Genomic DNA, 15731 nt, shown 5'->3' with positions numbered 1-15731 from the left:
GTTCAACATCTTCATTAACGATGTGGACATTGGAGTCAGGAGCGGACTGGCCAAGTTCACCAATGACACCAAACTTTGGGGCAAAGCATCCACGCCAGAGGACAGGCGGGTGATCCAGGCTGACCTGGACAAGCTCAGCAAATGGGTGGACGAGAACCTGATGGTGTTTAACACTGAAAAATGCAAGGTTCTCCACCTTGGGAGGAAAAACCTGCAGCATCCTTATAGGCTCGGCAGTGCTACGTTGGTTAGCACTACAGAAGAAAGAGACTTGGGGTCATCATTGACCACAAGATGAACATGAGCCTGCAATGCGATGCTGCGGCTAATAAAGCGACCAAAACGCTGGCATGCATCCATAGATGCTTCTCGAGCAAATCCCGGGACGTCATTCTCCCCTTGTACTCGGCCTTGGTGAGGCCACAGCTGGAGTACTGCATCCAGTTTTGGGCTCCACAATTCAAAAAGGATGCGGAGAAGCTTGAGAGAGTGCAGAGGAGAGCCACGCGCATGATCAGAGGTCAGGAAAACAGATCTTACGATGATAGGCTGAGAGCCATGGGACTCTTTAGCCTGGAAAAGCGCAGGCTCAGGGGTGATTTGTTGGCCACCTACAAGTTTATCAGGGGTGACCACCAGGATCTGGGGGAACGTCTGTTCACCAGAGCGCCCCAAGGGATGACGAGGTCGAATGGTCACAAACTCCTGCAAGACCGTTTCAGGCTGGACATAAGGAAGAATTTCTTTACTGTCCGAGCCCCCAAGGTCTGGAACAGTCTGCCAGCGGAGATGGTTCAAGCACCTACATTGAACACCTTCAAGAGTAAATTGGATGCTTATCTTGCTGGGATCCTATGACCCCAGCTGACTTCCTGCCCTTTGGGCAGGGGGCTGGACTCGATGATCTCCCGAGGTCCCTTCCAGCCCTGATGTCTATGAAATCTAAGTCCTAAAAGAATCATTTCTAGTAAAATTGTTTAAATTGATGATACTGTAAAAATCCAATGTATGTTATAAAGTGCATATTTTGAAGGGCACCATCTAATAACATAGTTGTAGCGAAGTTATTATGCTCAAAGTACTTTTGTAAACTTTTAATATAGAAAAGGAACTGGTCTCTAAGACAACAGCTCCATCTTGAAGAGGGTCATTTTCACCAGAGGTAACGGAAGCTGCCTTCAGAACTGTTCATTATCTTTGCATCCTGAGATTCATTAGCTAATACAGATGGGATAACCAGAGTGTTGCAGCACCAGAAGAGCTCAGCACAGCAAGCCTTTCAGTGACAAAGAAAATAAAAGCATTCCTGTGTTACAGGCTTCAGCACTTATCTCTGTTCTCTGGTACTGTTTGTGCTGAACCAAAGCAGCTGCTACCCCGAGTTAAGAGAGAACAAACTCAACATGGCGTGAAATTACTGCACTACCATTCACATTCATTAGAGTTATATTGTTACCAGCTACAAGCATGACTGGTCTTTGCATGAATAATAAAATGAAATACCACTCTGAGTCTTGCCTTAAAACACCGACAAGCCAAAACACTAACCTTGAAATCATATGTAGTATCACCATATCTGGGTACATTTTAGAGCATTTATCCTGTCAGGCACTGCAAAAGTTTGTACCTATGAGAATTTAAAAGGACAGGTAGTAGGTAGTGAGAAGGAAATGTAATTATATGTGCAAGCATGAAAAAGAAAACTTCCTTGGTGTAATGGAAAAAATGTCTGGGAACACATCAAAATATGTTGCCTAAAACGGGAGGAGGGTCCTCAAATCCATAGATATAAAAAAAATTAAAAATTTCCCCTAGTTCAAATAAAAATGAACCAACAAGCAATTAGAGAGTCACTCTCACTTATTTCTCTGCCAGCAGTGAAACTTAGGTTTTTCCTGCCTACTCAGAGTTTAATTTCAGATGCAGCCTTTCAGCCTGCCTCCAGTTTGGGAGATTTTTTTGCCAGTGCTGTAGTTATGAGCTTGCAGAAGACTCTGGCTGCAAATTCTCATGCGTGTATTTTTGTTGGCATGCTCTCATCTTGGTGCACTGACACATCCAGAGCTAAAAGCCCAAAAGAACTTCGAAACTTTATTCCAAGGAGGTAAACTCAGGAAAACCAACCAAACATACATACATCAAAGTACCTGAAGAATGGACAAGACTCCAGCAAAGGTTATGTCAATCAGTAAGCTGCATTCTGCTTGTGAATAAGGTCCTTCGTGTCTTATCAGTTGTTGAAAACAGAAGCAAAGCCAGATTATATTTGTTTCCAGAAAGATGCCCCATTTTTTGGTATTTTGTTTTGCTTATTCTTTTTCAAAAAATTTCCCCCGAGTTTTTGGGTACTGTCTCACTTAAAACAGGCTGGATTAGATCATACATTTGTCCATCTCATGATATTTTACAATTTCAGAAAGATAAAAAATTTCTAGGTTGATTTTTCTTTTTTCTCTTTTTCTTTTTTTGGTATGGTTCACAAATTGTAAACTTTAATAAAAGGGTAGAGGGCCATTTATCGATGAATGCTTTGACTGTGGCTTTTTTTTTTCTTTAATATTGTGGTAATACCCAAAAGTCCCCTTCCAGTTTAGAAGCCGATTGTGCTAGATGCGGTATAAAATGTTTTAATATGAGCTTTGTTTGACATGTGCAAACACAATGAAACTCCTGTTAAAGATGGTGAAAACTTCACTAGACTAGCTAAAGCTTTCCCAATTCAGACTTTTCAGTGATTTTCCCCTCTTGAAATTTCAGTTTTGATCAACCATGGTTCATGCACACTTTTCTTTCTTTTGCAGGGCTTATGTGTGTGTTGGGAGAGATCCCTGAAATCCATTTAATTGAAAATATTTTTGCTATCGTTAGCTGTAGTAACTAAGGAGAAAAATTGCTGAACAGATTTTCTCATTTCTAAGCTCTTCAACTAGGGCTGTATCTCAGAACCTTTAAATTGAATATTTGTGTCAAAAGAGTCTCTTTTGCAAGTTGGAACAGCTTGTATATGAATGGACACAAAGTAGCTTGAAAGATATATGGATATTTATAACAGATTCATAGCTAAGTATATTTTTTGTTCTTAAACAAATGAACATTCTTCTTAATATCCAGCCTAAATGTCTCTTGCAGTAATTTAAGCCCATTACTACCTGGCCTGTCCCCAGAGGACGTGGGGAACAGTTGATTGTTGTCTTCTTTATTTATGACTTTTTGGTATTCAAACTGCTTATCAAATACCCCCTCACCTTCCTGTAACTGGCTAAATCCTAGTTCTTCCAAGACTGCCTCATGTATCAAGTTTTTTAAACTTCCGATCATTTCTTGTTAATCTACTCTGGACACTCTCCAATTTGTTTATGCCTTTTCTTGATGTGCAGTGCCTAGAACTTGAAACAGTACTCAAGATGTGGCCTCACTTTTGCTGAATAAAGGGGATGAATCTCTTTATTATTTGCATGTGATATTTGTGTTCATATTTCCAAGTATTGTATTGTTGACTCGTTCAGCTTATCTTCTACTGCAACTCCAGAACATTTTCTGCTGTACTGCAAGAGAGCCAGTCATTTCCCATTTTGTATTTTATGGAGAGATTATTCCTTCCTGAGTTACAGTTGCTCTTGTCCGTATTGAATTTCATCCTATTTATTTCAGAACACCTTTTCCAGTATATCGATATAGTTTGGAATCCTAATATTGTCTTCTCTAGTGCTTGCAGTCCCATGCATCTGGGTGTCCTGTGTAAATTTAGTAAGTGTACGTTCAAGTCCACCCTGAAAGTCTTTTATGTTGATTTTGAACAATACCAGACCTGGGAAACGCTACTTTATTACTTCCTTCCAGTTTGACATTGAGCTGTTGATGACAACTTTTTGAGCTTAATTATTAAACAAGTTACGTAGCTACCTTTTTAGTACTTTCATTTAGATCTTGTGTGCTTGGTTTACTTATGAAAATGTTGAGTTTTATTTTTAAGTAGCTCCTTTGCAAGGAGATTGCATCATCATACATCTCTTTCTTTTATTCTTGGAAGCAACAAACATGGCAATTTTGTGTGCGTCTGAGTAAGCACTTTCTCTATGGGAAACAGCATTGTCAAAGAATTATAGTAATTTTGTCAATTAGGGGTTTTTTCTTGTTGGGAGTGCTTGTGTTTTTTTTTGTTTTTGGTTTTTTACAAAGAAACTGTTTTTAAGATGGCGATAACAAAGCAAGGTTTGAATATTCAGAGATTTGAAGGTATAATTATAGGGCCTTCAGGGGTTACTGTAAACTTGAAAATCTGGCCAGTTTTGCTGGAAATATCTCCAGGTAGTATAGAAACTCTCTTAGTCATCCTATCAGTTTATATTACGTTTTTCTGATTCTGTTGGTTTGTTTGTTTTTGTTTCTTTTGGTTTCTGGGCCAAAGGAAGTGTGGGGAAACTTTTGTTAAGGGAAAATGTGAAACTCATTGCGACAGAGGGCTTTCCCGGGTACAAGTCGAGTAGAAATATACTTTCTAAAAACACTGCTCAATATCATTTTACTGCTCAATATGATTTATAAGAATAATAGGTAAACAACTTTTGACAGAAACATTCATTGGATAGTATGCTGTTCACATTGGAAATACAAATGAAGAAGAAGAAATAGAAATGGGTGTGTGCAAGCAATTCCTATGCTGAGGTTATTCATGAAGGATACAGAAATGGATAGCTGCAAGGAGCTTCTGTAAATGTAGAAGTAAAAGGAAACCTATTGAAGCTGTGACCCTGCAGTCATCTGTAGTCATCTTTCACGGAAGGAAAAAGTTGCCTTTGTATCATGCTTCTTTTGACATCCTTCACCACCACCAGAAAAAAAGTTAGACCAGTGGCGATTTCTCTATAGTCTGTTTACAGGTTAATCACTGTTTACAGGTTACATCACTAATTCAGTGCAGCTCATGTAACTGGAAATTCCACAGAAATAAATGCCTGAGAAAATGCACAAGCTGTCTGCATGTAAAGCACCTATGACTGTTGCACTGAAAAATCTTCAGGGAAATCCTATTATTTTACCTCCTTTGTTAGCAAAGCATTTTTTTCCAGCAAGTTAAGTTGAATTTTGACTTTGTATTTATCTACCTTGGTTATAACAGATCATTTCATATAACTTAATTTTTGGGGAAGGGAGTGTAAAATATCCAAATAAGATATGGTTAGCATTCAGAGAAGCTTGGAAGATATGTCAGTGTTTTGGGATTTTAATTGAATCATGTTATAAAGGTTTTTCTTTTGCTCTTCCTGGCAGTGGCTCTCAATATTTTATTTCAGGAAAAGATGGTATGTTGGAATGTAGTTTTTAAATTGACTTCCACGGTCAGAGTAACAGTATAGTGATGGTAGAAATATTTACTGTTTAAATAGGCTATTTGGATTTGTTAGAAACAATTTTGTTTTCTTTTGGTTGAATATTCAGCTGTTGTGAATTTTGCATGAAGTGTCTTTTGTGGGGTTGCTCAACATGTGCAAAAACAAATTAGTAGCCTGTTCTCCTCAGTAGAAGCAGAGGTTCACTTTCCCTTGTGGAATTATTTTTAATTGAAAGCCCATTTTAGAAATGTAGGTGACATTTGGATGAAGGTGGGGATTTAAACCAATAGCATGCATGCATTTAATGTAATTGGTTTAATGACTATAAGCAAAGAACAAAAAACAACTGGATTTGGATGCTAATCCTGGTGTAACATTTCTCTTCACTCCTTTCCTTTTTTAATAGACAATGATGCAGCCTCTAGATTTGCTAAAAACCTGTGTATACACTAAGTTAATACATACGGCTTCTGAACACTTATTACCTGTAATGTTTTGTTAACATTTTTATCATAAAAGGAAGACTGAAGAATCTTGGATGATAGGGTCTTTTGCTGTTGAGGGTGAGGGGAAGAGAAATTTTACCTTCAAGTACCATATATACTCATAATTTTCCAGGTATAGAATCTGATTATTAGAGGTTTGTCTTTAATTTTTCCCCTTCCCACTGCTACAGTAGGGAAAATAAAGCTGGGGAATCGGGTATCCCCTTGTCCTCTGCCCCCCATCCCCCACCCCACTGTCTTCTCCATGCAACCCACTGCCTCCTTCCTTACAGTCAGGCCCTGCTCTCTTTAAGCACATGGAAGTTGGGGGCAAATTTGAAAACACTGAACTTGAAATAAATATACCTGTAGTAATTCATATTCGGGCAAATTAGTACAGGTACCCATAGACTTGGTTCCTCCAGAGTTGATGCATTTTACCTTTTTTCTTTTAACTGCTGCAGGTTTTAGCACAAGTACTCCATAACCACACTTTTAAGCAGCATTTTTATGTCTACTTACATATAGTACAAATTATACATTAGTCCGGGGGTTTTTAACCTTCTTGGGTCAGTGTACCCCCAGTGGCTAGGTGTCCCCTGGCGGCCAGATGAGCAGGGGTTGTCACCCAGTAGCTGATTGGCAACTGGGGGGCACGGCTGCAGAAATGCTGGCAGCAGCAGAAGTGCCAGCAGTACGGTGGCGCTCACTGCAGAGTACTGCCTGAGGCCATCCCAAGTACTCCCAGGGATACACATACCCCTAGTTGAAAACCCCTGCATTAGTCCAAAGCCAAAAGACTCATGATTTACTATATAGTTAATTGGGCTGGGCCCCAGCAGACAGCATTTTGAGTCATGGTGACCTCAGCTCAGCACTTCAGTATCTGTGTGTGTACTTTAGACACTTCCCACAAATGATCCATATGCTAATTAGCCCCCACTCATGACTAGAACCAGGAGTTCGTCACAAATCCTGGAATGCTTCAAACTGTATGTAAGGGTGGGTTACAGGGCAACCTTATCTGACTGTACCCCATGGAAGGCAGGACCACATTCATGTGACAGGCTGAGAAAGGGGGTGACAGAGGGATTCTGAGTGAACTGCATGGAGCCCCATTTGGTGATGTTTGCCAGACTGGTGAAGAAACACGATTCTTTGGAAATGGGAAAGAAAGGTACAGCTCAGCTGTGGGAGTGAAGAGGAAGTCTAAACGTATTCAGTGTGTAGTGGCTTACCATGACTTGAAAATGGGTTGGCACTGAGGAGGACTGTGCACAGTAGTCACATGGGGGACCTTGCATATTAATCAGATGGGCTGCACTAATCTGTCCTTGTGGTTCTTCACTGACTCAGATTTGGAAATGATTTAGCTGATATGACTTGGGACACACAATTTTCCTTTAAAAAAAAAAAAAAAAATCTATCTTTGTGGTAGGTATGTTTGCCCAGTGTGGGCTGTGTGTTTCATAGCCCTGCTCAATGTTGGCTGCATTTAGTCAACTTTATAGCTGGTTTCCATTACTGAGCACATGCTGCTTTTGGCAGCGGTTAAATGATAGGCAATGTGCTTAGTGAGGTGTCCTTGTATACGAATATAAGATGAGGGGCTTTCTTCTGCATGCTGATTGGGGGTAACAACTTCCTCTTGTATTTGAGAAAATACAGCATATTTCTCAGTGTGTACTTCAGTATGTTTATATTTATTTCTTGTAGTAATGTGCTCTCTTAAATATCACAAAATATGTTTAAAGAATTTTCACGTACATTGAGTAAAAATAAACAAGGTAAACAAATATGAATTAAAAATTACAGCTAATTATACACTGGTATCTACATATGAGGGTTTTTTTTTCTGCAGGGTGGATTTAACTTAAACCAGTTTAAATCATTGATCAGGAAGCCTCAATTTAATCAATGTTTTCTACAAAAAGTGCATTCTTGTTGTTTGATATAAACTTTATTAAAATATTTCCAATAAGGGTCTCTTACAGCCTGGCAAGCTTGCTGCCGTGATAGGTTTTCCCTTCTACAATACCGTTCCCTCACTAGATCTCAAGTCAATGGCGAGGCTATACTCAGAAACTTTTCCCTCAAGACTTCTGGAATATTATGCTCAAAATGTTTTTATTTTGTTTCTACTGTCCCTCCCTATTTGCATTTATCTCCAGACTCTTCCTCCTTGCCCAGATCTACTCCACCTCCCAACAATCTTCTGTTCATTTAACTTCTTGAAACTTTGCACTGTTAGAGAGAGCTAAGAGCTTGCCTGTGTGTGCACAAACTTGCAGAGACACAATAGGGCTGATGGGTAGGTAATCCAGTCTGTTCTCTCTCATCTCTATATACTGCTGTTAACAAGGATGTTGTCTCTGGAGAGACAAATCCACGGTTTGAGAACAGGAACTAAGCATCACAGGGTGCTTCATGGGATCTTCTAGACTGAGCACTGAGTCCCATTGTATAGAATGGTTTTTTTTAATCTTTACTAATCTATAAAGAAGTCTATGGGAACCCTATAGATGGGCCCCTAATATAGTCCATGGACTGTTGTGACCTATTTATAAAACATTTCTAAAAAAGTTACATGAATATATTGTCTCAGTTTAGTATACAATTAGAAGTTATAATCCCTATTCCATGATGATATCTTTGAGCTCTGAAAAGTTTTGAATTAAAACTATCTTTATATAGGTTTTTTTTAAAAAGCATCTTAACAAAAAATGTAAAAAAATATGATTAAATTAAAAACAATTTGATTTAAATTAAAAAATCTGATTTTTGTTTTTAATTGTTGATTTTTGTCCACCCTGTTTTTCTGTCGGGGGTTACTTCAAAATCTGTTTTGAATGGTAAGCATTTAACACAGTAGGTTTTGTCCATGATGATGCTTTATATAATTGGAGGGGGGGATAAGTAAAAGCATCTAAAATTGCAGTTATTTTAGCTTTGTAGTGAATGCAGTGCACCATGCATCTCTAAAAGTGGTTTATGCATGGTTGTTTTATAGTATAAGCCAATCTTGGCTCACCACAGTGTGTGTGTGTGTTTGTTTTGTTTTCTGTAAAACTAAGTTACGTGTAATAAAACAATTAAAAATTTACCCACGAAGCTGAGACCCACTCTTGTTTAATTGGATAGGTTTCTTTATTTAGAAATCTTAATTTCACTTACTCTGTGGACATTTCTATGATTTTATCCTCATTTCCTTTGAAATGTGGACTTTCCCATTAAATTCAAAGGCAGGCTGGTTAGCTCTATGTCATACATGTGGATAAATGTGCCACACTAGCTTATGTCAAGTGTAGACTGTACTAGCAGCAGTGGGTGCTTTGAGCAAGTCTCCGTTCTGCAGAACGGAGGTTTCAACAGGGGATAATGCCTTAGTTACAGCTGTATCGCTCAAAGTGAACACTCATTCTTTTTAGGAGTTGTTACAGAAATAGGTAGAGGCATTAACACTTGTTAACAAAAAAAAAAAATGAAGATCAGACTTAGCTGTAGCACTGTAGCCATCCAGTAAACTGCTGAGCATGAATATTTTCGATGCTTTGAAAAGTGTAATCAGGAGTTTATTGAACAATAATATAATTAATGATGTCTAAAAAACTTTCATTTACATGACAGTTAAGTGACACATAATTGTGCATAAATTTTTTCTTTAAGGATTTGAGATGCTACATAGACATTTGCATGCCACTGTGTTCAGGATTAGGTAACATCAAGTGGTAGTCAAGGCCAGGATCCTGATGAAGGACAACTGAACCTATGTGATGTTCTGGGTTCAATGTGAGCGAGCAAAGTCAGAGGCACTTATGGGCATAACAGCTTAGGGCGAAGTCCAAAAAAAGACTCTAGGGCCATTTCCAGGTGTGCAGGCATGTGCAGTTTATAGCACCACAAACTTATTTGCAGTTCAACAAACTGCACACATTGCACATTAAACTGTATGAGGTGCTGCTGATTTGAAACACTGGGGCAAAATTTGCTACTGAGATTTCCCGGTAGCAAAAAAAACCTGAATAAAAAGCAGCGCAAAGCATGCTGAAGAGGCATGCACTGGGATAAATGTGGAGACAGGAGCAGGCAGCCTAGAGCTGCCTGTTTCCCCATCTCTATGTGCTGTGGAGCCCCTGTGCTGGGGCACAGCTCTAGACACTGCCTTGTCCTTCAATAGCCACACTTTTAAAAGAACAGAGAGTTTGCTCTGTCCTTTGAAAGGGCAGTTGTAGATGTTTACTTAATCCCCCCACTTGTCATAGGGAGCTTAAATGCCTAACTGGATTTTTAGATGCCATTTTGAAGGTCAGATAGGTGGCTAAAGTTAGTATTGCAGTGCCTCATTTGTAGGTGTATACATCTTTAACCGAGTCTAGCCTTTACTCCTGCATCAGTTTCCACTAGCGTAGACACTTAACACCTCTGTGAAGTCCTGTCGGTGTCAGTGGGGTTGTGCAGAGTGGACACTAGGATCGGGACTACTGAAGAAAATAAATCTTGGCAGTTAGGTCTCATGCAATATAACCAGTGGGTTTTTAATTCAGTCTACAGCTTTATGTCTTGAAATAGTGTATTTTTATGATATTTAGTACATACAATCTTTAGAGCAAAATTTATTGGAGACTGTAAAATAAAATGGAATATTGTTGCAATGTATTGATCTTCCATGGATACATCTTTTGAGGCAAGAAGAAGCTCATGTCCTCTGAATGTTTTGTTGCTGTAATTTCTATAAATTCATTGTAGATTAACAATAATGAGGGCATTGATTTCCTTGTATTCACAAACTTAATACTATGGTCGTTTATACATGTGTTCCGGGAGCCATGCGGGGGGCTTTAAGACACCTGGAGCATCTCGTGTATTAAACCCTGCACTAAAAAATGGTGGCAGGGGGCGCTTTAACCAAAGCTTGTTGAATGAGCTTTAGCTAAAGTGCTCCTGCTGCTATTTTTCAGCACGGGGACGCTGATACACAAGATGCTGTAGTGCGGTAATTACCATGCTCCAGCAATCTTGATTTATCGAGTCTGCTCTGATGCACTGTAATTACAGTGCATTGGAGCAGCCTCGTTGCTTGTGTATGAGTGCCCAAGGTGGCTAAATTATTAACCTGATTTACAAATCAATTCGTAAATAGTTCCAGTGATGTGAATGGGAACAGAAGTGGAATAAGGGACCACAGTGTGAACAGAAGCATCTTAACTGTCAGGTAGCAGACACTGATTTGTGGAAACAGTGCATTTTCTTTCACCATCCCAATTTAACTTTTTCCCCAGTACTGAGATGAGCAGATTATCTTTTTGTAAGTAAACTTATTCACTAAGAAATATGCTTTTGTTGTGCCTGAGATTTTTGACCTCTCTATTCTGATTTGTAGGTATGTGTTAACTGGATGGACAAAAAGGACAGAAAAGGCAGACTACCGTGTTGTTTTGCAAGAGTCTGTTTTGAGCTTCCACCCATAAAGCCTCTTGAGCAGACTTATTGCACAGGAGCAGTTGCATGGATGCTCTAGGGTCAGGGTTTCGTTTGTTGTTATTGTGGGGTTTGGGGTTTGTTTTGGGGGGGGTTGGGGGGTCACCCTCCGCTTTCTCACTAGAAGATGGGATTCCTATCTTAGTTATAGGCATTGGGTTGAAATCCTTCTCCAGGAAAATCTGTCCAGTGTAATAGGTCTTGGGCCATTTCATGGAGGGTTTTTTTTTCTGCTTAAGTGAAGTTTGGGTATTTACTAGTGAATTGGGAGTTGAAGTATCGGTAGCAACTGATGCATGGACTGCTTGTGCACTTTCCACTCTCTAGCTATTGGTCTTAAGATTTATGTTTTTATCAGGCCTGGTGCAGGAGACGAGTGCCTCTCATGTGCATTCACAGTTTTTCACATAGGTATGTAAAACAAAATGGATTTCCTCTGAGGCACGGGAAAGGAGCCTTCAAAGTTTTCTAGGCAGCTGTTCCTTGATCAACAAAGTAACTAACTCAGTGACTTTGTCAGGCATTAGTCAGTCTCTTTGGGTTTGGTTGCTCCAATTTTTTCCCTTTCGCTACTCTGTCCTTCTTTCTTTTTGACATTGTATTCTCACTTGTTACACATCTTCACTTCCCGTCTAATTTATCTTGATGGTAGAAAGTTTAAACCTGACAGTAAAATTCTTAACCACATATTATGTTTTTCTTGATCAAAACAATTCACAAGGCAGGAGTTCTTAATGGCATCGTGTTTATTTTCTCCATGAGTTATCTATCTGTCACAAATGATTGTGTAACTTTTGGGTCTATACTGTGCTTGTTGTGCAGAGAATCACTTAACTTAGTCAGTGAAGAATAAAAGGATTGTAGCATCATTCATGCAAGGTAAAGCGGCTTTATGAAAAATAGGTTCAGTCTAATTTAGTTGATACAGTTTTTCGAGAGATTACAAGTTTGTTTTTAATACATAGCTTATGTTTAGCAACAAAATAACATAGTTCAACTTTTAAAATCATTTAGCCTTAATGCCACACAATATTCTAATATAGCATGATAGAAAATCAAGATACTGTAGATGCATTTACAATGGGGTCCTACAAAGATCCATTTTTTGGTTTCATGCAGTTCAATATCTTTTATCAGTCATCTGCAAGTAAATATTTCTGGTAAAAATTGCAGGCAATGTGTCTTGGTGGAATGTTAAATGATGGCAGGTCAGTAATGCAAAATGATCTTGACTGCTTGATAAGCTTGATTAATTGAAAGAATGTGCTTTTAATGTAGCCAATTGCAAAGTCTTGCAGCTAGGAACAAAGAAATGTAGGTCACATTTACAGGATGGGATAGTGTGTCCTGGAGAATAATCGGGTCAGAGTAGAGAGCTGAACATAAGTTTCCAGGGCAGTGCTGTGACCAGTACTATATTCAGTTTTGGTGTCAACCCTCCAAAAATGAGGTAGAAGAATTGGAAACAGTTCAGACTTGTTAAAAAAAATTGGTTAAAAAAAATTGATTTGAGATCTGAAAAACCTGCTTTAAACTAAAACTTCAGGGGCCACCCACATTTGGGGTTTAAAATCTGTGAAATTGTGGTATCTCAGTCCAAATCTCATTGCTCTGGTTTTAAGAGTCTCAGTATATAGCTCAATTTTCAGAATTTAATTAGAGTAAAATAGGTACTACTTGCAGAGTATCTTAACTGTTTAAACTGCTTCTCTGATATGCTCATAAAATCTGTATGGGGAAGGTAAATATCCTGCCCCCTTTCCAGATGGAGAAATGTAGGCACCATATGGTGTTGCTTCTTCAGAGGTGCTTGGTGATTTCACTGGCAGATTCAGAACTGCATCTTTGCTCACCTGTCTTCCATAATACACAATGGTTAAAATATATGATTTTTAGAGAGCGAAAAATTGAAAAAAACATAATTGTTTTGACACTGAAGATTTGCATAACTGAAAAACATTCTAACGTTAATATTTTATTGGAGATGGAAGGAAATGTTTGTGGTGAGATGCAAGTTACAATGCCAGTTATTGATCTTTGAACCATGGTATATGTAAAATGCATGAAATGTGTGCAGCCACCTAGAAGCCAAGAATAGTTGAATTTGTATAGATGTATATTTACTGACCAAGAGTTATTGGAATTTATTAATATAGAGAATATAGTACCATAACCTTAAATTGTACTATTTAAGTATATAACCTTGCTTACATTATTCTTAGGACTTCTATAAATGCCTTGATTTACGTTCCAAGTTGAAAAGCATTAAAACCTTTAAATATTTTTTATTTTTTTAGAAAAGTTGACTGAAATATTACTTGAGAGAGCGAGCGAGCTATATATATATTTATTATTATTATTCTCTAGGTCAGTAACAGATCCGCGAGATGGAAAGAGAGTTGCACTCAAAAAGATGCCCAACGTCTTCCAAAATCTGGTCTCTTGCAAAAGGGTCTTCCGGGAATTGAAGATGTTGTGTTTTTTTAAGCATGACAATGTAAGTAAAGCTTAAATGTAGTGAAATGACTGTATGCTAGTGTTGGTGATGACAAGATTTTGAAAACTGAGCCCATCAGCTTAAATGCTTGGCTTTGGAATCTATTGATAACTTGCACCCACTTGCCCCTTGTGATCTGAACTGAGAAATGTGGTGAAATTTCAGCCTACATTTCCTTTATTTCATTGTCATCTGTCCTGTCCCTCTGCTCCCTAGTCTTTTATTTCCATGTCTTCATCTGAAGGCTTCAGGTTCTAAAAATTACTTTATTTTTTTTTTGGTCAAATGCTGAATTCGAATCAGTGGTTTTAGTACTGATTTGCTGACATTTTTTTTGCTTTTCTGTCCTAAGTGAATATTGTACTTTATAGTTATTTACACAGATTTTATTAAATTAAGGGTCTTGTTTCTAGTATGTGATGATGCAACATTGGAGTTATGTTTTGAGTGCTGTCAGGTTCTGATTCTACTATTTATGCATGTTTTCAGAAATGAAAACAATATTCAGTTTTAAAAAATTGAAAGCATCTTCCCCTGTGAGTATGGAGGAAAAGTCATGCAGATCCAAGGAAGCCTTAAGAATTTTTTTTTCCCCTAGATGCAGGATAAGTTTTAGGGAATCCATGGATTTGTTTTTATAGTTTCATAGTTTCATAGTAGCTAGAGTCGGAAGGGACCTAGGTAGATCATCTAGTCCGACCCCCTGCCTTAGCAGGAAAGAGCACCGGGGTCAGATGACCCCGGCAAGGTGCTCATCTAACTTCCTTTTAAAAATCCCCAGGCTCGGAGCCTGCACCACTTCCCCTGGAAGCTGGTTCCAGGCCCTAGCCACCCTGACTGTGAAGTAGCGCCTCCTAATATCTAATCTAAACTTACCCTCCGCCAGTTTGTGACCGTTATTCCTGGTCACTCCTGGCAGAGCACGGGGGAACAGGGACTCCCCCAATACCTGCTGATCCCCCCTGACCAGTTTGTAGCAGGCCACAAGGTCCCCCCTTAGCCTTCTCTTGTGGAGGCTAAACAGGTTCAGGTCCCGTAGCCTATCCTCATAAGGCCTGCCCTGCTGACCCCTGATCATACGAGTGGCCCTCCTCTGAACTCTTTCCATATTGTCCACGTCCCTCTTGAAGTGTGGCGCCCAGAACTGGACGCAGTACTCCAGCTGCGGCCTGACCAGTGCCGCATAGAGGGGGAGGATCACCTCCCTGGACCTGCTCGAGATGCATCTGTGGATGCATGATAGGGTACGATTGGCCTTCTTGACTGCCTCCCCACACTGCCGGCCCATGTTCATCGTGGAGTCAATGACGACTCCAAGATCCTTTTCCGTCTCCGTGCTGGCAAGAGGAGAGTTCCCCAACCTGTAAGTGTGGTGCCGGTTCTTCCTCCCCATGTGCAACACCTTGCACTTATCAGTGTTAAACCCCATCCTATTCTCATCCGCCCACCGTTGCAACCTGTCAAGGTCAGCTTGTAGCCTATTGCACCCTTCTAGTGCACCCACATCCCCCCACATCTTAGTGTCATCAGCAAACTTGAACAGGGTGCTTTCTACCCCCTCATCCAAGTCACTGATGAAGATGTTGAACAGTGCAGGCCCGAGGACCGAGCCCTGCGGAACCCCACTGCCCACATCCTTCCAGGTCGAGAAGAACCCATCCACTACCACCCTCTGGGTGCGGCCCTCCAACCAGTTGGCGACCCATTTGACCGTGTGGGCATCGACACCACAGTCTCTCAGCTTTTTGATGAGGACAGGGTGAGAGACAGTGTCGAAAGCCTTCCGGAAGTCCAAAAAGACTACATCCACAGCAACCCCTGCGTCTAATGATTTGGTGACCTGATCGTAAAAGGCCACCAGGTTGGTCTGACAAGACCTGCCACTGATAAACCCATGTTGGTTGCCCCTGAGCATGCATTCCCCCGCAAGGCCCTCCT

The 15731-nt window shown here is 39.8% G+C and overlaps 1 protein-coding gene across 2 annotated transcripts in view; it reads left to right on the top strand.

Annotated features, from left to right (window-relative positions):
- Window positions 1-15731, top strand: part of NLK (nemo like kinase) — a 113508-nt gene that overhangs the window by 50908 nt on the left and 46869 nt on the right. For both annotated transcript variants that reach the window (XM_090025928.1, XM_090025927.1), the window contains exon 2: window positions 13664-13793. In XM_090025928.1, coding sequence (XP_089882054.1) covers window positions 13664-13793 — 130 coding nt within the window. The remainder of the gene's footprint in view (window positions 1-13663; window positions 13794-15731) is intronic.

Source organism: Crocodylus siamensis, chromosome 13 (genome assembly GCF_052110815.1).
Source record: "Crocodylus siamensis isolate JL-2025a chromosome 13, ASM5211081v1, whole genome shotgun sequence".
In the NCBI taxonomy this organism is placed as follows: domain Eukaryota; kingdom Metazoa; phylum Chordata; order Crocodylia; family Crocodylidae; genus Crocodylus; species Crocodylus siamensis.
This window is presented reverse-complemented; position numbering and strand designations above follow the sequence as displayed.